This window comes from Haliaeetus leucocephalus, unplaced genomic scaffold (assembly GCF_000737465.1).
Source record: "Haliaeetus leucocephalus isolate CR32 unplaced genomic scaffold, Haliaeetus_leucocephalus-4.0 Scaffold1, whole genome shotgun sequence".
NCBI lineage: Eukaryota > Metazoa > Chordata > Aves > Accipitriformes > Accipitridae > Haliaeetus > Haliaeetus leucocephalus.
The window spans coordinates 5,022,735-5,050,056 of NW_010972437.1; the positions used below are offsets into that span (position 1 = coordinate 5,022,735).

At 39.5% G+C, this 27,322-nt stretch overlaps 1 protein-coding gene across 1 annotated transcript; it reads right to left on the reverse strand.

The window, feature by feature from the left end:
- Nucleotides 1-17,162: 17,162 nt before the first annotated feature.
- SUMO1 (small ubiquitin-like modifier 1) lies at nt 17,163-22,426 on the reverse strand. The gene is made up of 4 exons (XM_010564916.1): nt 22,337-22,426; nt 20,979-21,056; nt 19,005-19,076; nt 17,163-18,055 (listed from the first exon to the last, which is right to left on the reverse strand). The coding sequence occupies exons 1-4, from the start codon at nt 22,424-22,426 to the stop codon at nt 17,987-17,989; spliced, it is 309 nt and encodes a 102-aa protein (XP_010563218.1). The 3' UTR covers nt 17,163-17,986.
- Between the last annotated feature and the right edge of the window lie 4,896 nt (nt 22,427-27,322).

The window sequence follows — 27,322 nt, forward strand, 5'->3', positions numbered from 1 at the left end:
GTCAGGGGCAGTAATCCTCCTGTGTGTTATATGTTTTAAGTATTTTCTTTTAAGTTCTTCTAAACGTAAGGAAAATAATAGTAGATGTAAAATTACAGAGACAGAATCACGAATTGTCATGATAAGAGAATCTGTAGTATAAGATAAACAAAATGAAGCAATTATTGTTAGAGCTCTAATCTTAATACTAGTCGTCCCTGTAATTTTGATAAAGATAATCTAGTTTTGCAATTGATTCAAGGTTTTGCAAAGATACAAAATTTAACCTCAATAACAGCCTGCCTTCCGATTCCAAAGTCAGCTGAAAATCCAATTCCATGGGGAGTATTGACATTGAATTTAACCAAAACTTGGGAAAAGATGTGGGACAATGACAATCATTTTAGTAAATTAAATTGGACGGATTTAGAAGGCAATTATTCTTTAAATTTTGAAAGAAGGAATTATAGCATTTTGAATTGTAACATTACCAAACCATCCACCTCATGGACAAAAGAATTAATTTACCGTCCTTCGGGAGAAACCTGTACAAACACTCCTTGGGGCTGCCAACTGCCAAAACCATGGAAACAAGTGCAAAAAGGAACTTGGGATCATATTCAAAATACTGAATGGTGTTTAGAATTTACTGCGGTTATAAGGTCCTTGTTAGATCCACCCAGAGCCAAGACTATCTATGGAAATTTAGATTGGATTAGACAAACAGAGAAAATCACACATCCTAAATAGAACTGTACGAAGGTTTATACTTGTAATTCCTCTGACCCAGAAATTCAAAGACTTTATCCAGTAGCTAAAGCTCTAAGATGGGGATGTGCTTGTAGAAATTATAGTAATGTTTTAAGTGATACTTGGTCCCCTCTTAATAACGGAAGGAAAATTTGGCCTGGAATTGACTGTATTAAAGGACAGGTGGAAAGTTTAGGGTTAACTGTTTGGGTGAGTAGTGATGGTATGTGGTTCACTCACCTTCCCATGAAAGGCCAAAGTAAGCAATGGACTTTAGGTTTGTTAACTCTATGCCCTCTCTAGAAGAAATCTCCCTTGCAGCCTCAATGGTGGAACCAGGTAAAGCAAGAATATGATTCTTGGCAATCACCAAGTACTGGAACTAAAATAGGATGGGTATTAGAATCTATATTTTTACCACCGTTAACAGCTCTTCAAAATAGGATGACTCTTCACAATCTTTCACTCCAAGTAGAAACATTAGCTAACACTACTCAAAGTGGGGTAAGTGAACGCAATATACAAGTACAAGCTACTAGTAAAGTGACATTGCAAAATCAATTAGCTTTAGACTTACTACTATTAAAAGAACACGGAGTATGTGGGTACAGTGTATTTTCAAATAATTCATGTTGTATCCACATACCAAATGTGACAGATGATCTAAACCATCAGATAGACAGAATAAAACATGTAGCTCAAAGTAGTAGAGAATTAAAGTCAAGCATAGAAAGTTCTTGGCTAAACAAAATATTTCAAAACTTTGGATTTTCTCTGACTGGATGGTTAGCTGGGCTTTTGCAAAATATAAGTGTGATAGTTATCATCATTGTTATAATCTGTGTCACTTTTCGCTGTCTTGAACTGTGACACAATCTATGTTCAAGTGAGACTACTAAAAGAAGTAGTAGCCTCAAACAGAAAGGGGGGAATTGATAGCATACATCCATACATTCTGTATGGTATGTCTAAATAGTTTTATGGTTTTAATATTTTGTACCAGCCACAGAAACTGGTTTGCTGCTAGATAACTGTAAAAGTGAGATTTGGTAAATAATTACAAGAAATCATACATTAACACTATGATTGAAACAATAGACAAAAGTGTAGCCAAGTAATTAACTAGTAGAGGTAGTTACTAATAAGTTTTGCAGTTCTTTGCTCTTATGACTGGATGTTCCTGTACATTAGATAAGAACAATGTTAAAACTGACCATATGTGACTGAAACTATGTTAAGCTCCAAGATCAAAGAACAAGGACGAAGAACAAAGACTTCAAGGTCAGCCAACAGAATTTCAAATGGGTCAGTGGTCGTAAAAGCAGCCCTTTGACTCAAATGGAGGACCATTGTGCATGACCAGATGTAGGCAGTACTATGATAATCAGTTACAAGAATTTTTATGTATATGTATACTGATCTGATTAATATGTAATTAGTTACTCTACATAACCTGTTTGTGCTGAAGCTGTGGCATGCATGTTAGGTGGAATTATCCCCTGTGCATCCAGCACTGCAATAAAGAATGCCTGCTTTCTAAAACTCCAAAACAAGTCTTAGATAGTATTTCTTTACAGGCCGTGAATTTCAGTATCATACACATTGGAAAGAATCTTCTAAAGAATTGCTTACTTCTACAGTTTAATCTCTTATACTTTCAGCTGATGCTAGCAAAAAAACTGTCTCCTGGGGCTTTGTCAGGAAGACAGATTGCTGTTTACAGATACCCTTGCCTTTTTTTGTTATTAATATACCCAACAGTTGAGGTCTAATAATTGACAGCACAACGGTGTTGATCTAGCAGCTTCAGTCTGGCTCATAGGTTACCTGCAAACTTTTATTTTAATTTAAAAAGCAATCCCTATACTACTGCTGCCTGATACAAGGTTTCAGGAGACCTTTTACTTATCATTTGAAGGCTCAGTACTGGTTCAAAGATTTGGAAGTCCATTTGAACCTCAAACCTTCAATTCTAAAATACTACCTAAAAGTACCTTAAAAGGAGGGAAATCCTGCTCCGCCCCCCCTTGTCACTTTTGCCTCTAGGAAGCCTTTAACCTTAAACGTAAGTTTGGAGAGTTATTTTGGGTTTTTTGCTTTGTCCATCAACTCCCAACAAATTTGAGCATGTTACCACTAGTACTTCTTATTTAATCCTTATTAAGACATGTTAAATAATTATTTTTACTACCCTATACATTGAGAAAGAATACATCTGATAGGACTATCAGAAATCTGTAGCTCAAGCCAGAAGAGACTGCAACGTCAATTCCAAATCTCTCTTGGGGTGAGCGAGTTAAATGTAATAACTTTTTTTTTTTCCTCCAATGTCAAATTTAGAATTAAAGCTATTCTCTCATTCTATGGTTTGGCTACTTATTTACTAAAACCAATGGCACTGAACAACAGCTGCAGCGCAGATGTTCAGCAAGGAAAACTATTCTGCACAAATCTGAGCCTGGCCTAACCTGACCAAGAGTTGATCTTTACTTTTACAGATCCAGACAGGCAAATGGACAGAAAACATGAATGCAGTATTTCACAAATGGAAACCTGCATTGACCATACAACAAACTTTACTAAAGAGATCTAAGTTTACACTGAAACAGCAAGTTTTTAAATTTTAACTTTCATTATGAAAACAAGACTCAGACTAGGTTTCCACTTCCTTCGTTTCTATTTTAGTCAGGCATCTTAATTACATTATTGTCTATCACATTGTCTAACATAGTGAAGCATCAGAGTGGAATTTCTCAGCAATCATACCCCAACAATAGAAGCCTCTAAGGCCCATATTCATAGTGAGAAAGGACAGTCATTGCCTCCTATTTATACAGTCAGAAACAGATCCCCTGTCAGAGTCCTCAGATTAAACGTTTGACTGCTGCAGCACATAAGCGCTTTTAGGGCACTTTGATGAGACCTCTTAAAACTAGGACTGAGAAAAAATAAAAGGCTACATGAAGTTTACTGCTCAGGTGTATATGAATTCATTCAAACTAAACATATAACCATACACTGCAGTCTAGACAAACTCTAGGGAAAAACTAATGAGTTATACAGAACATGTACACCAGGAACAAGCTGCATGGTGACACCACAGAAAACTTAATCAGATAGTTAAGTTCCACAGGCTCTGTGCTACTTGGATGATACAAGACAACTATAAATTAGTCTTAAACAGCCAGTTAAGCCAGGTTTATGACTCTGCAGCACAGTGATATGATGCTAAGTACCAGGGACTCTGGAAACAGGGAAGAATACATATACTTAACACAGATTGTTCTCTACAACTCTCTCTATAGGCTTGGACAAGCCTTTTGGCATTTATTTACACTAAGTGCCTAAAGGAGAGGGTCTTCAGTGGAATTTATACCAAAATGACCTCAAAGTAGAATCAGTTTTAAAAAAAAAAAAGAAAATAAAACTAAAATATCTAACTAGGATTAAGATTTTTTTGCCTTCTCACCCTAGTAAGTAAAATAAGATGTTGTACGCAGAACTTGTGTTAAGCTGAATGTAATAGTTATTACATTCCATGCTCAGAATGAACATTTGTCTGTTTTGGAGGGGGGTTTTTTGGTTGGTTGTGGGGTTTTTTTTTTCCGCACTACTCTAATATTGTGGCAAGAAGAGCAATGCACCATGATAGTGCTAACTCTTTTATACAAAATCCTTACATTCAGGTCACACCTCTCAATCAACTGCCTGCTCTAGACCAATTCAACCTAAGACAAGAAGCGAAATAAAGCCTCTCATTGTTCTTTAAATTATTCTATTGATTTACAAATGTACCTCTTGGAGTCATATTCAGGAAATACATTCCAAACAGGACTCCACAGAACACTCACACAGAACTTAAAGTGTGAAACGTCATTATTTGTAGCTTGATCTTCAGAGAAACTGATCACTTACTTGGCTGCTGCTAGAGTCACTGGAAGCTATGAATTCACATCACTCTTAAAATAAAAATCAGACCATGAGTTTCTAAAATACTTCAAAATCTTTGGATAGTGTTATAGAAATTAAACTAATTATGAAAATATTCACCATTATTAAATATGGAAGGCATCTGCAAATTAGTCTTCGGATCTTCACTGCAGCATAAAAGAGAATGAGACTCGCTTTCCTCGGTAATGAGGAGAGAAGTGATCTCCAAAGAGAGTAGCAGCTACCTGCTAGGGCCATTATAATGATGTGAGTTGTTCATTATATAGTATTGACAAATTATTCTGAAGTTTCAGGGCTTACAGATGTGCAAAACATGGTGAGGGGTTAAGGCAGGAGTGAAACCAAACCTCAAGATTTTGCTACACCTCCCCAAGTTTTTTGTTTTGTTTTTTAAAACTGGAATCAAACCTAAATTTTGATAGTTAATTTTATGGTTGCTCTCTCCCATCTCCCAATTTTTTAAAGACAGGATATAGAGCCTGGATCTGGATCAGGAGTTTTGATATCTCCTAGTCATCAGGAAATGCAGAAGGAGACATCTGGAGTAAAAATGAGTAACTCTGAAAAGTATTATGCAAGAGAAGAAGATACTTCCCAACGAACAGAGAGCAGAAGGGAAAAAAAAACCCAAAACAAAATCAACAAACAAAACAGTTGGCAGCAGCTTTGACACTGTAAGTCTTATGGCAGCAAAACTTCTGCCCCTTTTTCTGGAATGTCTTTGACCATATATTTATGTCAGACACTGGTTTCAGTCGTGGTTCAGACACCAAATGCAACCCAGTAAGTACTGTCTGGCTTGTGGTACAGATTCTGTCTGCTTCATACCATCAGGATACAGTTAAGGTGGCAAAACAATCATTCATTTGCAGATGAAATTGTATATAGCCAACTGCTAAGTTACATATATGTACATATAAGTACGTACACAACTGATTAATGGTAGAACACCATTCTTCCTTATAACCCCCTCCACAGGGCCAGCAGCACTGAGAAAATACAGCTGGAGTCGCAGAGGACAAGTTCTGGCTCAAAGTATGTTCTGAGATCCCATCTATTTTCCCTCACTGGTCCAACTACTGGTCTCGGGGTAAAGTGAAACAGGAGGGTCCCAGTGCACAGTAAACAGCCAATCTGGTATTGGAAGGAACTACAGGAACAGTTACCAACAGCAGATAATAGACAAAACCAAAACTCAACAACCCATGTAGAGCAAACAGCAATTCTTTACACAATCAATAAACATTGGTTTAACTTCTGGCATAAACCCTAAATCCTAATTTATAGAGGTACATAGTTTCTTTTATCTTTTCCTCAGCTATTCACCATCAGTGAGTACACAGCACAACTTGGGAGTTGTCTTCATGTCTCAGGTTTTCATGCAGAATTTTTAGACCTGGTAGCACAGGAATACATTTCATTTGGGATGCTCATACAACAGTGGACTGCAGCAGTTGTGGTGAAGTCCTAGTGTGCAAATCCTGAACAGATACAAATATTCTCTTATCAGCAACTCTTATGAGGTAACTAACAAATTGGCACAACAATGTCAGCATTTGCAGTTTGCTGGGAAATGAACTGATACCCCTTATCACCATATATCATAAGCACATACATTTTGACACTTTTTTCCTAGTATGTCAGAGCTGCAGAGACTAAAGTCATGAAGAGCATCAGACGAAAGTTGGTAAAGGTGGATTCAGTGTCCAAAACACAGGAAAACAACAGTAATAAAGACTGGCAACACCACAAGGCAGACTGTTATAGGTAAGGTTAATGAACAAAAAGCAGATCTTTTAGCATCTTGCTGAACATAATTGTATGCACCTTTCTAGTTATTTCAGTGGGAGATATAGCAAGGGTATATAAAGGATTAGCATGTTATAGTCAATTTCATCAAAACAGAATGAAAGAGAGGGCCCAGCCAACTTTATTTTTGTGGTTTTGCTTAGTGGTTGCTTACAAGATCAAAGAGCAGGGAAAATTCTTCTATTTAGCGATTATTTTGTAGCTTTTGTGACTGGTAATAATCAACTTATTAAAACTAATTTCATTATTATTAAGCCTCAAACAAGATATATCAAGCATTACTAACAAATATTTTAACTACACTTAAGAGTAAGCATAAGAGGTTTTTTTTTATTTTTATTTTGTATCAAAAGTCAAGGATTACAAATCCTATTAACAAGCACACACAGTGACTAGATTTTTTTCTCTCTGTAGACCGCACCTGTAAAGCAAAAAATTCCCAAGTATGTCTACTAGAGCATGCATTTACAATAAACATGGTTTGAGGTTATTTAGGCATGCCTGTTTGCATTAGGGTCATGCCTCAAAACAGAAAGTTGGATTTTGTTGGGCCTTACACTGTAGGCAGCAGGCTTTCAGAAAGACAGAGAAAACCTGTGCAAAGTTAACTAGCAGGCCTGAGGCAGCACAAAGCTCACAACTCACCTGTCTCTTATTGCAGCTTCCCTCTGCTGGACCATGACCTTCTACCATTTGTCCACAGACGAGACTAAGTCAAGTGTGAGCGTTTAATCTAGACAGACAGCTAAGAGCCTCAGCCTTTAGAAGAGCAGTCAGAGCAGCAGCACCATTGATTAGGACAAGATAATTTATTATAGGTTGTCTGCATCAAAGTCTTAACATTTTCCCCCAATTTTCCTGTCTGAAGTTCACTACAGTCCTCATGATGCATTTGTTGCACCTTTTTGACCATAACAATGAAGATTCAACATAAGATTCTTGGTGTATTTGATTAACTCATGTGGAGCAGGAAACAGAATAGAGGCAGAATGACCAAGAATAAAAGTTTTGAGTCACCAAGGTTTATCATAGAGGAAACTCTTAACTAGAATGAGATTTAGATGAAAACACAAAACTTTCATCCTATTTCTGATTTGTTCTGACACTTCCCCCACCACAAAAATATTACATAAATACAAAAATAAACACAGTAACAGAAGAAAAAGATTTACATCTAGACTGAAACATTTGTACTCTGAATGAACAATCACCACAGTATCCACAGCATCCAAAAGCATATCACCCAGACCAACAACGTACTACTTCGAGAGTGATTTGGCCATATTAGGATTGGAAAGCTTTGTGGTTTTCCAGGAAAACAAAAAGAGAAGAGAGCCATAAGGAAGAAGAGGACCCATGCGGAGAAGGCACAAGGCAAGGCAACAGGAGGCTGACAAGGAGAGGGTGGCTGGCAAGGCAGGCCACAGCAGCCAGCCCACCCGCTCTCCTCCCAGGAAGGACAAAGCCCTCCCTGACAACCAGCCCCACAGAGATAGCTGTGGGCTTACGTCTGGCTCCGGCCACTTGCCTCCAATGGTCACCCCAGCCAGCAGCACCCACACAGCAGCAGGTAGGAGCAGTGGGGCTGTGGAGGTGAGAAATGGTGCTCGCGAGCACAGGCAGGGACGTGTGCTGAAGCAACTCCCATGCAACAGGGATACAAAAATGAGAACAGACTTACCCAGCACGTCCTCGCCTGCTACTGCAGGAGGGCAGCTCTGCCGCCAGCCTCCACCACCACAAGATGGCTGCCTTCTCAGGCTGTCCATGCCCCAGCACTGAGGGAGAGCTGGGCCCCCTCTCCTCACAGGCACCTTCCCAGCCTCACAACCCCCTCAGCGTACCCCATCACCACCCCAGCCAGAGGCTTCCCCTCAGAGGGACGGCATGAGGGGTTCCCTCCTTAGGGCATGGCACAGGAGGCTCCTATCCCCAGCTCTCACTCTGCTGGTCCCACAGCCTCACAGGGCAGCACCTCCCCACACGCCTTTGGGGGGCACCTTGGGCTGCCCCACATCAGACAGAGCTCCCCAACACCCCCAGCTCATTTTTCACCCCAGGCACAGGTGTAGCCAAGCTCAGGTCACCCCCACACTCATTTATCCTCATTAGCAACAGGCTTTGTTTTGGTTTTTATTTGCCTGAGCTTCATCCACACAGGCAGGTATGGGACAGAGCCATCGCTCTTGGGGGCTTTTTTGGCAGATTAACTTGACAAGAGAAAGGAAAGGAGCAGCTCCCACCTGCCATGTCACAGCAGGCCAGGGTAGTGAATACACCGTAACAGCCTGGCTGGGGGCGACAGGAGCAGTGGGTGAGCCCAAGCCAGCCCGCACTCCAACACACAACCAGCCCACTCCCTCAGACCCTTCCCAAGGGCAGGTCAGACATGCTGGTTCCTCACCTAGCCCAGCCGACCTCCTCCTCTGGCCAGGCAGACACAAAGCTGTCCTTCCTACCATTAACTGGAGCTTCCTCTCAGGAAGCCCTAGCAGACATGGACCCCCCCGCCCAGGCGGGGACACTCTCTCCACTTCGCCCTTTACGCGGACCTGCCTCAATCTGACCGGAGGTGCTTCCCCCGCCAACCAAAAGAGGCCGCAGCGCAGGGAGGAGCCGGCGGAGGCAGCGCGGGGAGCCCCTCTCGCCGGCGGAGGCAGCGCGGCCCCCTGCCCGCGCAGCCCCCTGCCCACTGCGGCGAGGCCAGCAAAAGCCGCGATTCCCACACCGTACATCTCCAAGACCAGTCGCAGAGAAAACCCGGAGCACAGAAGCGCTCCCCGATGCCTTTTAAAAGCGACAGCACAGGCCGAGGTAAAAAGGCTGGTCGGGTATGCTCCAGAGCTGCATCCTAAGTCCCTGCAGCTCCTGGAAATGTTTTCCTCAGTCCTAGTTTAGAACTGGAGACATACAGACTGTTTGTAGCCTTCCCATTTCACCATAGTGATCCTCTAGCTGACCGATCAGCTACCAGACTTTTAGGCCTTTTTCGACTTCAGCTGTTTCCTCAAAGTGTCCTCTTTCCTGGGACTAGATGAAACGCCTGTGCCTGCCCCCCTCGTGTACTACAACTTCAAAACATTTAGAAAAAATACAGAGGAAAACACAAAGCTGGCAGAGGTTCAGAGAATATAGCTGAAGTAGCAACATATTGGGACACTAAATACTAGGAAATTAACGTAAGAGTCATCAGATATCACAGAGGCCAGTACCTACTGGAAACAACAACAAAAAAATAGTAAAACATTTACCATGTAGAGAAAACAGGCACCGTTGGCCACAGTGAAAGTCCCACGTAAGTAAAATCTACTTTAGTAAGTACATAAAGCATCTCTCCCAAGAATTTTAAATCTCAGTTAACAGATAAGTCACCATTCACAGAATGTCAACTTTAAGTGCATTATTCATTATATTCCTGTTCAGATTCCTCCTGGAAAATGGCAAGAAGAGAAATCTGCACAGGAAAAAGTAAGAGCAGAAAAGGCAGAAAGGCTGCAGCTACAAGTGGACAAGAAGAGGAAGGAACAAGAACAGAAATGGAAAAGGAAAGAGCAGCAGCAACAAATGGAAAAAGTGAAGGCAGATCTGGAAAAGGAACAACAGAGGAACGCAGAGAAGATGCAGTTAGTGAGGATAATGTTCTCATTTGAGAACATTTGAATGGAATGATGACACAGAACTACTGTAGGCTTTGCTTTGCTTTTTGTCAACCAGGCACATGCATCCAAACCCATCAGTGTTCCAGCATGAAGCAACATATATATAAACACAAAGCATCGTCTGATGTAACAGAAGACTAATAAAGAGTGTAAAGGAGCCAGCAAACCGATCCAGTACTTCCAGGCAAATTCCAAACTAGAGGATAACATCACAGACCTTTTCGTCTGTAACACGTGCATACATCAAGTTCCATCTTTTAGCAGCATATTAGATTTTTCCTAAGTTTAGTATTGTGTGTGTGTCTACTAATTTAACTTCATTTTAATACTTTCATCCATTTATCTTTACTCTGAATTTTGAGTCTGTCCTAAAATTACAATTTTCCAACTCATTCATGAAAAATCAGTATCACCAGTGAATCAAAGTCATTAAATTCAGTTTTTCAACCAACTGTACCTAGCTTACAGCAAGTTCATGAAGATGACATTTCCACACTTTCCATACAGCATCAAAACCACTAGTGAGCATTTTCCCCGACAAAAACCTCAGCATGGTTACAACTACACGGTTATAAAGACATTTCATAGCAATGTAGGTTATTCCTTAATGATAGAAGAATTTTATACTACCAAAAAAATGCATTAAGAACACTTTTGCTCTGCTGATATAGCTTTAGGAAAAAAAAAATCCCAACAAATACTTAAGGCAAAGCTCCGGGAAACCCACCAGTAGCAGGAACAAGCTCTGGTGTAATATAATCACATTTCTATTCACCTTTTGAGATGTTCTGCTTACACAACACATTCTGACACCACCTTACTGCTTTGCTTCTATGTTATACTTACTTTTTCATTAAGAATTATATTTACTGGGGAGAACAGCGACCTCCTTGGGTGATTTTGAAGAGCTGCAGCCTACCTAGAAATGACTGAACACTTTGGAGGGTATCCCCTGGTCACAGGCATTTGTAAGAACCGGATTTGTAGAAGTGGCATCTTTTAATCAGATGGTTGAAAAGAAAGCACAAATCTGGCTTATAAAGCATTTTTCGATGTTAGTGCCATACCCTCCTTAGGTTTATTTCAGCAGGCATTCAAGTCAAACTGCTGGACTGAGAACCCCGAGTTTGGATATTTTCTTAAATAGCACTCAGTGAAAGAGAAGACCTTTAGTTTGATTATCCTTAACTTACCATTTCCAAAATAAGGAGACTATTCCTTTGTTTCATGAACCTCCTTGACTTTCTTTCATGCTCCTTACAGTGTGAATCCTCCTACAAAAATAGCCCATTTTCACAGCCATTCTGTTTACATCTAAATCTCAGCCAAAGCTTTCCATTGCCTCCTTGCTTGTTGCATAGCCTGAGTTCTTGTTCTGGGTTTGTGTTCTTGTTCCACAAAAATGCAGTCCAATTTTTTCTTCCAGCTCTTGTTCTCTGAACTTTCCTAGCTTTCCCTGTGCTCTCCTCCATCCCTTGTTTCCACATCTTTGTTTCATGTAAAGCACATACCTGTATCCCATAGTCCTCACGTCCTCCTCAAAAGCACACATGTAAAAATTATAATTCAGGTTTTTGCCCCCTTACAGACAGTATGAAGGAAAGTAGACTAATTTTTTTTTTTTAATACTAATTTGCAGAACCAACCAGACATATTCTAAGCATCACTAACCAGCACCCATTCTCTCCATTCTAATTTACCTCCCCTTCGCTTTGGCAATCTGCTTAGCTCTTTGGGCTAGAACCAGCTCTTCTTCTGGCAAGAACACTCAGCAAACCTAAGGTTGCTATAGCAATTAATAATAATTTACATTTTAGTTTACAGAAACTAGAAGAAGAGTGGAGGCACCAGGAGGAGGAGGCAGCAAAGAAGTCACAATTAGAGAAAGCAGCACAAGAACATATTTGGCAGCAGCGGGAGGATTACAACAGAAAGCTTCTGCAGTTCCAGAAGAAGAGACATCTAGAGGAACAAGAATGAACAGGTGGTCTACAGAAAGGCTAATGCTTACTTTAGCTGCAGATAATTCATCTGAATGGATGATTTCCAGTGAAGGCATAGATTTAGCCTGTGCATCTGCCATGGCATTCCTGTGACGCTAAGTCCCAAACTTGAAGTACCTCAGCTGCTCCTCCTCTATTAAATAGATATGGTAACAATAGTCCTCTCTTCCATGGTCCCTGCAGCCTGAAGAAGAGAAATTCCACAGCCTAGCTACAATGCAACTGTGCAAGATGCTAGCAATAACAACGGTCATGCTACATCTTTTCATTTCTTGATGTTTGCATTATGTATCTTCTCTGAAAGCCTGAGTCCCAGTAGCTACGCAGTTAAAAAAAAAACCTTCTACTTCTAACAAATAGTTAGAGGAAGGCTTGAAAACCTAAATGCCAAGCAGATTTAAAAAAATCCAACTACAACTTGAGACAAACTCATGTGTTTGAGACAATATTAAATACTTGCAACATCAGTATTATAACAGTATTTTCTTTCTATTTGTAATTGAAGAAAAAAAGATTTCCTAAAGAGCGAGTATGTAAGCAACAGATAGTTGTTGGTGATCTGCTTCTAAGAGGCAGAAAAATGCAGGCAGAAAGGAACAATGCGGTTAGAGGAGGAACACCAGCAGCTGGTGGAGATGGCAGAACACCTGGAGTGTAAAAGAAGAAACTCTGAGAAGACAAGATATGAGGCTGAGGAGCAGATGAAGAAAGAGGAAGATGGTAGACTAACTCTAAAGGAAGTCAAAACACAAGCAGAGCTTTTAATCAGGTACATAGCTATTAATCAAAGAGTTATTTCTTTTCCTCAGTAATAATAATACATCTTTACACCTAGTGCCAGACTATACAAAAATACTTCCGTAGTCAGTTCTATCAGTGTAGTTAACATTGAAGAGCAGCATCTGTACCTTGGGAGTTAGTTAAGCTGCCTTCAATTCAAATGCCAAGACACAATGCAGTTCTTTTGCTATTTAACCAGTTTTCCAATGATTCCCCAAATTCCATCAACACTTCACATACATCTTATCTGTATTCTTTAACTGTTTTAAACATTCACTTACACGACAGAAAGAAGCCCAACTAGATTTCCCTGCACATCTGAAACTATAACTACCTTTACACAGTCCATTGGAGCAGACTCCAGTATAGCATGCTTCCAGAATTCATTCCTACCAGCACCTCAGAAGACAGGAAATGGAAGGCTGCACACCACATACTAAAACGCTGCAAATAACGTAACAGACCTTCTTAAGGGAAGCCTAGATCAATTTGTCAGGCACAAAGCAATACTAGGTATAAGAGGATACATGGGACCTACAGCTGAGCAGGAATAACTATCTCCTGCTTGCTCTATTCATACTGTTGCAGCACGAGAACATACTGGCCCACAAGAAGGCATTAGCATAAGCCAACATTTTCTTCCCCAACCCATTCCAAACCTTGCTCAAAGCCAGCTCCCAGGGGAAGTCCAATCTCCTGTCCAGGCTCAGTGCCTCATAAGGCACTGCACGCACTGTGGCAAAGTCAAAGAAACTGCCAGTGAACCAGCAACGAGCTAACTGAGTGTGTAGGTTTCAAGTCAAAGCACCAGCTTTCTAACCCAAGGAAGAATTCTGTCCTATGTCTGCAATCCACTTTATTAACACTGTTTGCAGACAAAGAGCTGATCCGGTACAACATCTGCAACTCCAACAAGCACTACCAATAGAAGCTACCAGACTAGAACACATTCAAGATGCTCATTGTTCATGGGTGTTTTCTTATTTTCAGCTGCTTGAAAAACTAGGCCTGAAAACCATACAAAACAATAAATAAATGCTTTGTGCCAGGAATGGGTCATTGTAATGAGCTCTTTCAGTTCCAGTCTAATTCATTCCAGCTTGATTCAAAAGAGGAACAATATTCCTTTTTGGGATAGGTGCTACTCTCATTCACAAATTATTTTCCCAGACTGCAACAGTAGTCTGTGCATACATCCTACTGATAGCAAGTAAAAGCATTCATGTTTTATCAGCCAGTAGAAATGAATCCAGACAGACCTCCTGACGTGCCAGAACACATGTAGTTTATCTTTTGCTGCTTCACCCCAGACTCTTTGGTCCATTTTGTGTTAAGAGAGAGAACAACAGAACTGTCAGTTTACAAAAGTTATGAAGACCTCAGTGCTGACTTTTGGAGGAATCCTCCAAACCAAATAAATTGCAATAACCGTGCTGCTGTTTAAGAAAAGGCTAGATTTCAGTACCAAAAAGACAACAGAGAAACTATAGCAAGATAAGAAATTTTCTGCCTTGTAAATCAGGTTTATCTTATTTTCTGCTTCTCCAATATTATCTAACGTAAGTGTAACATTTGTAAATTCAATTTGTATTGCAGTTCCTGTAGAGAGTCTCCTGCGGAGGAGTAATCAATTTTTGCAGTCTCTAAATTGAAGCTGAACTTCATTAAATTAAATATGAATTAAGTACTAGTTCTAAGAGCAAAACAAAACCAGTTTACACTACTTCCAACTTGCACAATTCCTACAGTTCTCTGTATGGTGCCTCAGAAGCTGATCTTCTCATTTAAAAAAATTTACCTGAACAGCAATAATTCAAAAGTGCATACAGAAGATGCACAGATATTGTATTCTTAAAGATAATTTCAATTTAAAGTAGGAAAAGTTAAAAACTATTATACAGTTGTAGTGCTTCTAAAACTACATGGTTAGTCAAAATTTGCAGCAGACTTCAAGTTTTAGCATTATCTGACATCTTAATTGAAGTCCAAATCCTGCCAACATTTACACATTTAACTCCAAAAAAAAAATCTCATTTTGTTGAATTGATGATCATGTAGATATATTTATACTTAAGAGAATACACAAATCCTTTAAACACCAGCTTTAAGAAAATCTGTTGAGACTGATGATTTTGTAAAGCTCTTATCAATACAGCTTTTATATGCCACCATAGTGAATATTAAATATATTAATTTCGCAGTTAGAAATAAAGGATTGGCTTCCACCTTCCACTGCATAACTGACTCAGTGAAGATGGTTTTGTTCACCCACCACCACTTTTTTTTTTTAAACACTTAACAAAACCAACCAGCCATCAACAGCTGAACTGAGTTCTTCTAATATACAGGTAAGCATGTATACAAACACAAATTGCAGAAGGAAAAAAGATTCTTTTCTCTGTTTTTCTCCAGCATGTGAAGGCCAATCTGACTTCCAGTCAAGTGCTTCAAAGCTATGAGTGGTTTAGAAATTCTATTCCAGACCACCTTTTCAGAAAGAAATTCCTTGAAAAGTATTAGTTCTTCCAGAAAAATGAAGAAAATTCAAGTCTGTCTACTCCTTGACTTCAAAATTCAGGTTTTATTTCTATGCACAACTTCCAAGAATGAACTTCCTTAAAAAAGGTACTAGTGCATCTGTGTAGCATGTGTATCTTCTCATTTTACATGAAGCTCTCAATACTAATCTTTGAAGCAGAGTACAGTTTTCCAGTTATTACTGTTCCATCAAGTTATAACAGTACAGACATTGCTTTAGACCAGCAGCTCTGTTGAGGCACTAGCAATCTGAGGCTTCACAACAAGTCATAGAGAGAGATCAGATCAGTTTGTCACTGATACCATATCCACTCTATAAAAGAGATGTATTTTAGGACAAGGTCACACAACAGAAAGACATCTTTGCCTTGAGCTTCATCCTACCGAAGCTGCGTTCTGCAGGAAACCCTCCTCCATAGTCTCAAGAGAACTAAGTGCAGTGCTTTGACTAGAAAGCTGATATAAATGAGCATATAGAACAGATTTGGAAGACGAGAGTGAGCAGTTAAGAAGCAAAGAAAGTTGGTGCAGCAACTAGAGTATGAGCATCAAAGCTGGGGATCTGGATTCTGTTCTCAGCTCCACATGCAGCTTCCAGAGTGACCCGAGTAAACTACCATCCCCTGCGCCTCAGTTCCTAATTTGCAGAAGAGGGATAATGGGAATTTGTCTATTAACAAGAACATTATACAAATTTAAATTAGAAGATGATCTGATAATAATCACAAGGGTGTTTTACTTCTGGTATTCTGAAGCAGATATATTTAGTATTCTAAAATAGCAATCAGAGATAAGTGCAAAGAATCCATGTTGTTCTACATCACAGTACCAATCCCTCTTCCCCCTAAGAATTGAATTACATAGAATACTTCAAGAAAACCCCATATTGACATTTTGTAAACAAAAATTTTAATCTTTTAAAAAATTGCTTAGTGCAACTATGTGTACAAAAGTATTTCCAAATCAGAAACAGGACACAAACCACAAGCATGAAAGAAAATGCATTTCTAGCTTTACAGCAAGTGCCATAAAAACTAATAATTCAAAATCTGCAATTTCTTCCAAGTATGCCAGCACTAAAATGTGTCTTTAAATGAAGTTGGCATTCATAGTGAACTTGATTTACCAAACCAAATCAGAAACAAGTCCCATTTATCTGCAGAAAGGCTGAAGCAGGGACAGTGCAGAAACCTTCTCTCCACACTACCCTGCCCATAACCCCCATCTGAGCTTTCATATCCAGTAACATGTTCTCAAACTGACCATTTAGAACCTGCAACTAGCTAGAACATGAAGTGGACCCTCATAATGATGCCTGATGAACCATCATGACACTTCATGTCATCCATCAGATTATTTAATGGTACCACAATCACATGAAATGTAGACATTAAAAACCATCTTCATATTTCCTTCCAAGCTGCATTTTCAGTTTACCTTTTGTGCATAAAGTGAAGCTCTATATAACTGTACGTGAATATTCTCTAACAAGAGAAGAAACGGCTAGTAGTCTCAAATAGTCACCTGTAAACCAATCAGATAAGTATTTTACTAGGGCAAGTAGAAAAAAGTAATTTTTTTAAAAATGAGGTATATTTACAGAGCACATTTTTTTTTCTGGCTTCAACATATAGTTACTGGAAAAGCATGCCCTAATTATAACTTTTTGTGTTTGCTCATTTCCAAACATTTGAAAAGAAAATGCAAGTTGTTTATAAAATTGTTTTTCTTGTTTATTTTAAATGAAGCTGGTACAGACAATGTCCATTCAAAACCCACGTCCCAGGCCAAAAGGTACAAACAAGAGTGTCAAAGTAACACCAGTTGTCTGCTGTGAACATTCTTGCATGAATACCTGCGTGTACTAATTGCTATATGAAGTTAAAATGCTTCTGGGCTCTTCTGGCAAGATTTAAGAATCATTAGGGTTTTCAATTTTATGTCTTCAGCAAAGCCATCTCTGGAGCAAGGTACAGATGACAACAGTTCTAGCTTTTCCATTTCCAACTTGGTAATCTTCTTCGCTGGGCCATCAGCACAATTTAAGCAAAATAGCTCTGAGTTATGGATACACAATTTCTCCACAGTTTAGTTCTCTGAAAAACTTCATCTCGCACTGAAAGTTATAGTCCAGGAGTGAAACAGTCACACATCAAAACTTCAGGGCAGATATGGAAGTCATTAAGAACACTCGCCCACCTGGCAGATCTTACAGCCTTCGTGCCTGAAATGCACGAACCTAGTGAACATACAAATGCATGTGTGTACATGTATTTCTAAAGGGGAAGGTAGAAGGGAAGAGGGGAGCAAGGCTGCAGCTGGATCACAAAAGTTCAGCACAATGAAAACAGAAACAATAGTGTATAATGAGCACGAGAATTCAAAATACCAGACGCTTGAAAATAAACTCCCAGAGATGGGGTGCCAGTTTCAATTCAGTGTTGAACACCACATTACAAAAGAACTATTATTTAAAAATAAAAAAGGATTAAGGGGGAAGAAAACAAACAGAAGGATCTAAACTGTTGAGTGACCCCCCGTCTGTTCCTGATAAACTTCAATCACATCTTCCTCCTCCATCCCCAGCTGTGAGAACAGAGAAAAACAGCATATAATTGTTATAAATCTGGTGTACTGAATTCAGAGCAGGTCCTAGACAAGTTATACAATGGTTTGCTCCTCTGTTCCATCATAACTCATCAAAGGGGTGAAAAAAATTTCAGCCACCATCTCACTAGCCAACACATGATTTTCAGTCCTTTTCCTTCAGTATTATACATCTCAAAGCAAAAGCCTTATCAGTGAAGTCTAAATCTGCTTGTGGAGCAGTACCCATCAGCCCAGAAGCTGCTAGCTTTACCCTTCTCTAAATCCTTTCTTGGGCAACAGATGCACAGGAATGTAACCACATCATAGGGAATGCACCAGCTGTACAGCCACATGTACAGCACACTACTAGCTCACCACACAGCTAAGACCTACAGGCTGCAACTCAAAGCCTGTTTACAACTGTTCTCTCAAAGAGGGCAACTTGTTCAATTTCACAGTACACAAGTTTGATTTTTCAGGTGGTCATTATTATAAGTGTTTCTTCCTGCTTTGTCATAACAATTGGTGGAAGTCACTGGATAGCAGAAGTAACCTGTTTTCTATTTATTTACACTTTCATCTAATAAATGTGAACTAAATACATATTTATTCCGAAGTCACAGTGAAGTTCCAGCTCAACAACTGGGAACTCCCCTAGTTTTTTCTCCTCTCTGGTACACATTGACTACACCCTCCCTTCTGAGACAACATTACATATGAAGGTCCAATCAGTCTCTTTCTGAACTGCGTTATCAGCCTTATTAAAGATTCTAGTTGGACAAATATAGCCAGACTACATTTGACTAAATATAGTCCAAAAAGTTGGCTGTATTTAAAGAAACACCTTCAATTCTGGTTAACAGTCTAGCAGAACAGAGAAACTAACCAATTTGGTATTTAGTTTCCCCAGTGAATTGTGTAACACCTTTTCTAGAAAGAAACTCACCTCCTTGGGGGTATGATTATCAGTAATTCTCTGACCCTCGAAGAGGAACCTGAGTGAATTCATTGGAACACCCTAAAAAAAGAAACAGATGTACAAGAAAAAAACTTACTGAAACTTGCAGCTTTACAAGAAAAACATTTTCAATAAAAAAAACATATGCGAAAGTCAAAGAAAGCATTAGTTCCTGTTACACAGGGAGCTCAGTTATTCTGTTGCAACCACATAGACTGCAAAGAAATGACTCTAGGAGCATGATAGTGCTGCAATGTTTTTTTTATTCCAGAGTCTCACTGGAGTTCTAGCTCAACAACTTGGAAGTAGTTTCCTTAGCTTCCCCCCCCCCCATCTTTTTTTTATTCATAACTACTGACTACACCCTCCCTTCCAAGACAACGTTACACATGAAGGTCCTGTCTTTTTCTGAACTGCATATCAGCCTTATTAAAGATCCTAAGACAACAGGAGGAACATGATGTTTACTTCATGAGCTCCCACCCTTGCTTTCCCAATCTTGTACCACCATAGGCAGGAATAGCGACCTTTACCATTATCAGTTCTGCAAAAGCTCTGCCCTGGGGACAAGAAAGAGCAGAGCTGAGGGGGAGAAAGGAGCACCCCAATGGTGAATAAAGTTAAGTTGCAGTATGTCTATTGTACAGTGTGCATGTATTACGGCAGAATATCATACTTCACCTCAGTAGATGAGGCAAACACCTCATCTTTTTCTTCTCTTTCAAGATATGAGCAAAACAAATGCAAGTGAAATATGACCTGTTTTGTGCATCAATTAGATCTCAGAAATATTGTTTGCAAATAACTAGGCAGAAAAATTCACAGGAAATAACAGCTCTTCACACTGTTCCAACAACCCCTCTGGCCAACTTGGAACAAATGTCCATGGTCCCTTTACCAGAGAAAGGCTACCTGACACCAAAAACTGTATTGACTGCTGATGAAGGAAATCACAGACTTTCCAGAATTCAGCCCAGGAGATAGATATGGCTGTGTTCATTCAAACAATTACTTCTTTCTTAAAAGAATTCCACACATACATTTTCATCAGTCATCTTACGACTGCTGCATGAATGATTTCCAAGATCTTATTTTAAAATTTCAAGTTTTTCAAATGAATCACAATTTTAATCATTTGGATTTGGCTACAAACATTATCTGGTGTTTGATCTTTTCTTTCCTCCCAATCCAGAAGGACAGCAAAAAAGAACACATTCTACAAAGAACACTTCAATTGACAAGCTCAACTCGTCTCAAGGTATTAAGGAAAAACCCAAAGTATTATTTCTTATGATTATATCTCCTGAAGCAAACTCCAACACAGTTACTCAAGAAAAGGCCACACAAGGCATCTATCCCCAAAGCTGGGGGTAAACTAGGCCAGGGCTTCTGGAAATAGCAGCAGTGAATCCACAATACCTGCCACAGAATCTGGAAGTGAAGCTAAGTTTTTGTTCTGTAACAGTAGTTACTATTTACCTACATCCACAATTAATGTTGCAGATTTCTCTAACTTAAGGCATAACAGCTAGTGTTAATCAATTACCACATTAATGGCTGTAACAATGCCTAAGGCTGCTCTCATCATAAGCTGCAGTATTCTACAGCTTTAAGAGAACTTCGCTTGGAGACAGGAGATTTTACAGTAATTATAAATGCATGCCTGGGCATTTTAAAAGGTAACTTCTATGTCTTCTGAGCAGCCACTATGGATTTTCAAACAGCAATTTTAACTTACTACAAAATTCACAACTGTCTTAAATAGAAATACCTTTACTTGTCAAAAGAAATTAGGAAATCCATTATATTTGTACTGTTAGACACCCATCCTGCTTGTAACTAGACAGAAGCTTGATTGTCTCAACAAATGCTTTTATTTGAAAGAACAGTGAGAAAAGTAAAGCTAAAGAGTTCCGCTTTTTTATTTTCCTTTTAAAGACAGTGCATCATTGTTTCACAAACCTGTCTTTGACAGTATGATTCTTTGAGTTTCTTGAGGTGTGTTGTCATTTTCACCTTGAAGTGAATTTCACTGCTGTCCTAAGAACAGAAAAGAAAAAAGTTACTCTCTTTGTAGTAACTGTTTACTTTATCTATGCTAATTTTAAGACTTTCATTAAGAAAAACTTACATAAAACTAACATGGAATGCAGTTTAACTATCACTGTGCATACCTTGGCGCATCGTAACATTAACCTCCAGGATGATTTATCAGTCACTAAATTCATCATACACTTCCACAGGAAGCGCTATTTTAAAACAGATGGCATAGTATAGCCTTAGGCTCACTATTGAGGTTTTAGATTTAAAAGTACTAAAACCCATACATGGTTCAGCCTGTGCTTCCATCTTTACCCAGCTGATGTACTTATGAAATACAAACATACATATGCATGGGACTTCTGCTCTAAGATTCCGACAGACAAGTTAAAGCTTGCACTTCAAAATATATATGAAACCTCGTTCAATTAAAGTAATTATCTACAAGTTAGGATACAGGCAGACTTGGCAACACAACACCTACCTAAGAAGAAATCTTAGGTGTCATTATTCTATAGTCCTTCCTACCAGCCATAAGATAAAGTAACCACAACTATCAAAATGGCCACAGATAAAACAGACTGCAAGAGGTTCTATGCAAAAAGCATGCGGGTCACATTTAGCTTCTGAATGTGTTATCATCGCCAATTAAACCAGCAGAGGTAAGCTACTTTGTGTTAGCCCTACTTTAAGTCATCCATCTCCAGTCAACAGCACAGCAATGGCACTGATACTCCAGCAATACTGAGTTAAGTCATAGGAGCTAGGGGTTCTTTGCACAGAAGGACTTCTGTTCAAGAAGGATCTCAACATTCACATTCCAGCACAACTTGAATTCAGACTTATAATCCACCATTCACATCCACCAACAAGCCAACCAACAGAATCCTCTTCCTATCCCTGTCAAGAAAGCTAACCGCATGCTTAGTGTACTACATGAACTCTGAAGACCTGAGTTTATTGATTTTGCCACATATTTCATTCATATCCTTGGATAAATCAATCCCTCAATGCATCAGGTCCCCTAGTTGTAAGATGGGGATCACACTGACCAAATCCTGAGTCATAAGGATAAATTAATCAAGCTTTAAAAAAACCAAAAACCAAACAACCACACTAGAGAGAATACTAACATACATTACTGGCAATCAGTAAGTAGTTTAAGGCAGCGGAGGATCCACACTGAAGAACTGAAAGTATCGACTTCCATTTGTTCATTTCTACAATACAAAACCTCATACCTCCACCAAACATCAACAAGTAATTATGTAAAAACTCACCTGCCCAATGACTTTGAGTTTAATGTACTCCCCTTCTTTCTTATCTCCTAAGTCCTCAGCTGAAGGTTTTGCTTCCTGCAAGAAAAACATGAAAAAAATCTGATCAGTTCAACACTTCCATTATCTTCACTGGACAGTATGATAGCTGTCATCCTCCTTATTACAAGAAATCAGACTATCCAAGGCACCTTATTTCTTCCTTTCTGTGTGTGAAAATAGCAGTAACATAGTATTATGAAAGGCTGTCTGCCTGCAAAAGGTTTAATTAATGGTGGAAGAGCAACACTGTGAAGAACATAAGAGATAAAAGAAGGATCATTTGGAAATAGATGACAGATGCAAAAATAAGTAGTATGATTTTTATACCACTAACTCCTAGTCAACCAACAGACTGCAAAAAAGGAATACCAGAAGTGTACCAAAAGGCTTAGATATATGACAGAAAAAAGAACATCATGAGGAGAGTAAACAGAAAGCACTTGTGACACCCTACCAGTGTAAAGAGTGAGCCATGCAAACATTTTTCAGTCTATTGCATCAACAGTAGTCACTACTTTCAAAAGGATCGTCAGCCACCTTTTCTATGACTACAAAACAACATCAAGTAACAACTTCCTTCTAGCATGTTTGTTTTAAGACCACAGCTCTTAAATGTTCTTAAAAGTTGCAGTCTAAGAACTATAGTGTTTTGATATCTTTCCAGGATAAGAATTAATTGTACAGACAAGTTTGATTCAACAACTTGAGCACTAAAGCTCATCAAAAGGGTTTAAGTATTATGTTCTGTAAGACATGAATTCAGGACATCACAGTTTTCATGTTAGCTGCTGATAGATAAGACAAGTTAGAGATCAAGTACTATTAACCCCACCCCTTGCCTGCCACTACATATTCTGGATCAGGCCTTTAGTTATGTTCCACTGCAGCACAAAGGGACTTGACACAGACACTGCCTCAAGTCCAGATGGTGCTCAATGAAGAAATCTTCCAAAGTAGTCAGAAACAAGGATACCCTGCTAATCATGTTTCAATCTTCCTTTTATATTTTATTGCTTAACACACTAGACAAAATAAGCAAAATATGTACAGGAGCCTACCATATATATTTTCCCAGCCCTAAAGGGACTTTCTGCTGCATGTATAGAAATATCCTTTGTATGGCTGGACTTGAACTTTAGGATCAAGCACCAAAAACACATACTAACCTTCTGTATTAAGTCCATCCAGATGGGTGTCTATCTCCATATTAAAATGGTAGACAAGCCTTTTCAAGCATTTTTTTTTTCCCCTTGAAGAGGTCAAATATGCACAACTACTTTGAATGTTAAAAGTTCAGGAAAGGGCAGGGGTGGGAAGTCTGCAAACACCTTCCCTATCTGTACCAGTCTCACTTTGGAAGAAAGAGAGAGGAAGTGCTCTTTGTATCAGTTTGACTCACTACCTCAGGCCGGATCCATTCAGTTTCTGTGATGACAAAAAAGTATGAGCCAGAAACTCCACCTGGTTTGAATACTTTTTGTTTTTTTAAATACCCACCTGGGCACAACCTGGATTGCTGGGACTGATTCATGACCCTTCAAGCTCAAACCCAAAATGACCCCAAGCTTTCAAGAAACTAGACTCTTACCCTTAGATCTCCAAGCAAGTCACTTTTGAAGTCTGAAAGGAGTCTTCACTGGTAATACAGTCACAGCAACTGCGCTCCCCACCAAAGGTTTCCCTTTCTAATGTATCTGAACTCTAACCTCATGGGACTATTTGCAGGAATAAAAATACACTGGTTTCCACTCCTGACTGAAAAAGAGAAAGAAAAACAAGAACCTGCGACTTGTTCTGATAAGTTGTGCAAAAAGCATTTTTATTGTCCGTATGTGGGATTACTAACCTCTAGGAATCAGAAAGAGATTCAGATCTCTACAGATCTGAAGCCTATAACTTAAACTATCTCCTGTTTTGCTATCACTGAAAGAATTTGTAAGAACATACTGTCCCTTTACATGACATTTCAGGTCAGTCACTGTCTTAGTTTACTTTGCATAAGAACCAAATTGCACAGCAGCATATTATCCCAGTAATAGAGGCATTTGTAGTAGTTTATACAGTTCTGTGCATTGTAACAGATCTACCTACTTTGCTTTCCAAAACAAATCATCCTGTACAAGGTACGACAAGTCATCATTGCTACTATGACTGTGCCTCTGGCCAATATGAGTGGAAGGCAATGATTCACAAGATGTTTGATTCCTACCCTCAGGGAAAGAGGGCTCTAGTACCAAAAACAAATGGGGAAGCAGCAAACAGTAGAAAAAGCAGAGGGAATTGGAGTCTTGAAACACCATACCACAAAGGCAGTCGTTTAAAGCCCCAGCAACCTCTCACCCACAAAAGAAAACAGCTGTAGTTTCAGGAATAGAAAAATAAGATCAAATCAATGTTGACAATGCCAATAATTGAAGCTTAAAAAAGAGCAAAATATTTTAAATCACAACACAGCAAGACCCAGCAAGTCTGAAACAGCTCCCTGCATTTTGTCAGTGAACTATACTGCTATTCAATGCCAAATGGTAAAGCCAACATAAAAACACTTAAGAACAAAGAAAGCAAGGAGACTGCAAAGTTACTAAACTACAGGCATTCACTAACAAAATCCTGGATCAGCAATCTGCAAGGCAAGCCTCCAGACTTTTACTTGCACTGTGAAAAGAACTGGTGTTTAGAGTATCTCATGAAACAGTACATAAAAAAGACTACCATACAAACAGAACAGGAATACCACAACACTCCCAAGTTGTAACTTTTCATTAGATGCCTGAAGTTTTAAAGGCTTCATTCCACAGTTTTCCTAAACAGCACAAAATGAGGCTCCTAGTACCGTCTCACATTTATGTATCAACACTAAATTCATGACCGTAAAAAGCACCCTAAGTTTCTCGGATGAATCACACTGGTACTGCTATTGCAACTAATGAAACCACAAAACAAACACTGCAAGGCAGTATATTGCAAGTTTCCTCCTCCAATTTTCTGAAATGCTCAAACTTCAGTGTCCAAGCCTAAAAAACACCACCTTATACTCAGCACACTTTAGATAATCTTTAAAAAAAAAAAAAACCCGAAATTACTAGGGGAATTGGACTACAACACACTTCCTAACACAGCAAATAAACTCTTAGATTTGTTACAGGAGTGGAAAAATGCTTACAAACTACAACATTCCTTATTAGCAGTACATGAACAGGTAAAAATGGCAGCATCTAGGTTCAATTAAAGCAAAACCAGCCTGAGACCCTTGCAGAGAGGGGAAACACAATTTTGTCTGTTTCTGCTTAGATCCCAACAAGCAGCCATGTGTTTTTTGAAGTATGCCCTTCTTGCAAGTATTTTTACTTATCATAAAAGTTAATTTCCTATCAGAAATAAAGTAACTAAACCAAGTATGCATCTTTATACTAAAAAGAAAAGCCAAAATGATCATAACTGGTGACAAATTATGTCCTCTTAATTCCAGGGCCAAAAGGAAAGACACTGTAAGCAATCCACAATTTTGGGTAATCCAATTATTCCTGCAGGACTGATAAACAGAGGAATGAGATTTACAATGCTGCATTACCATACATTATACTGTTAGTTATTCATCTGTTTAGCTCTTGTTGCACAGTCCCCCCAGAAGTGAATGACAAGATATTATGTTTGCCTTATCTATTAAAAAACAAAACAGGGTCCTTATTCAAAGGCCTTTAAGATACATATCCAAAAAAGATTATCCCATACAACAAATTATACATACTTCAAGCAGTCCCAAAGAACAAACACGTATGTGTTTTAGCAGAACTTGCCTGGAGAAGGAATTACCTAATGAAAGCTGCTATGTGTTAAAACATGCCTCAGTTCACAAATGCAGAGAGCTACAGAGCAGGTCATGTGAATATCAGTCTACAAAATCTAGTTCAGAATTTGCCTTTTTTTTTTTTATGCAGCCACTTTTGCATATTTTACTACACTGGAAACGTGTCCTAATGCCAGCAATAGCTGTGCTCCCAGCTGCACTCTCACACTCAGAGATAGGCAGCAGCACCATCCTCACCAGCAGAGTTGCATCGTGCTTGAAAATCGGGGGCAGGGAGGAAGATCACCGGCACATACAGCAACGGTTTCTATTCACGGGTCATAATGTATCAAGCCTATTCCTCAAAGCTGACACAATATATAGTAAGCTTAGCTTTGTCTCTGGATACTTTTAATTTTCTGGCTAGCACCAGTACTGTTCTTGACTTCACAGCACTGCAAGAAACATTTGTAGATACTGAGAATGATTTTTCCCAAAGTCGAATCGTCATGACAAAGTTAGAATACACTGCCATATGAAGGCAATATAAAAAATAAAGCAAAACAGAACGTAAAATTAAAACTGGAATGCTGTTTTAACTTTCCACCAGCAGGTCACATAGCCTAAAGCAATAGTTGTAAGCAAAGGACTGTATACGTGCCACGCCAAGCAAGCCAGGAACTTGTGGTACAAGTAACTATTTAAGTCCTTGGTTGAGAAGTCAGAATTGACAGCAACGTAACAATGTACACGGACTGAAGGCAGGACAGAGTCTTGGTGAAGGACGGGGTGTTTAATACAGGCAAGGAACGCCCAGCTAAGGAAGTCTGGGGGGGTTTGCCCCCCTCCTTTCGCATTCCTAGGGCAAACAGAGGACCCGGCAGGTCCAGCCTAACCCGCACGAAGCCTGCTTCGGGGGAAGAGCATCCTACCACGCACCTGGGAAACGGAAAAAGAAAGGAAACAACTGCTGTGCATCACGGCTCACCCCTCGCCGCGCTCCCGGGTTTCCAGGGCCGGGGCTGCCCCGGCAGCGATCCCGGCCCGGGGCCCCGCGGAGCCGCCCCCGGCCCCCGAGTACGGCCCGCCTGGGGCCCGCCCCCGTCTTCCCCGCGAAATCCCCTGAGTGAAGGGGAAAGGGAGATTAAAATTCGGGGCGG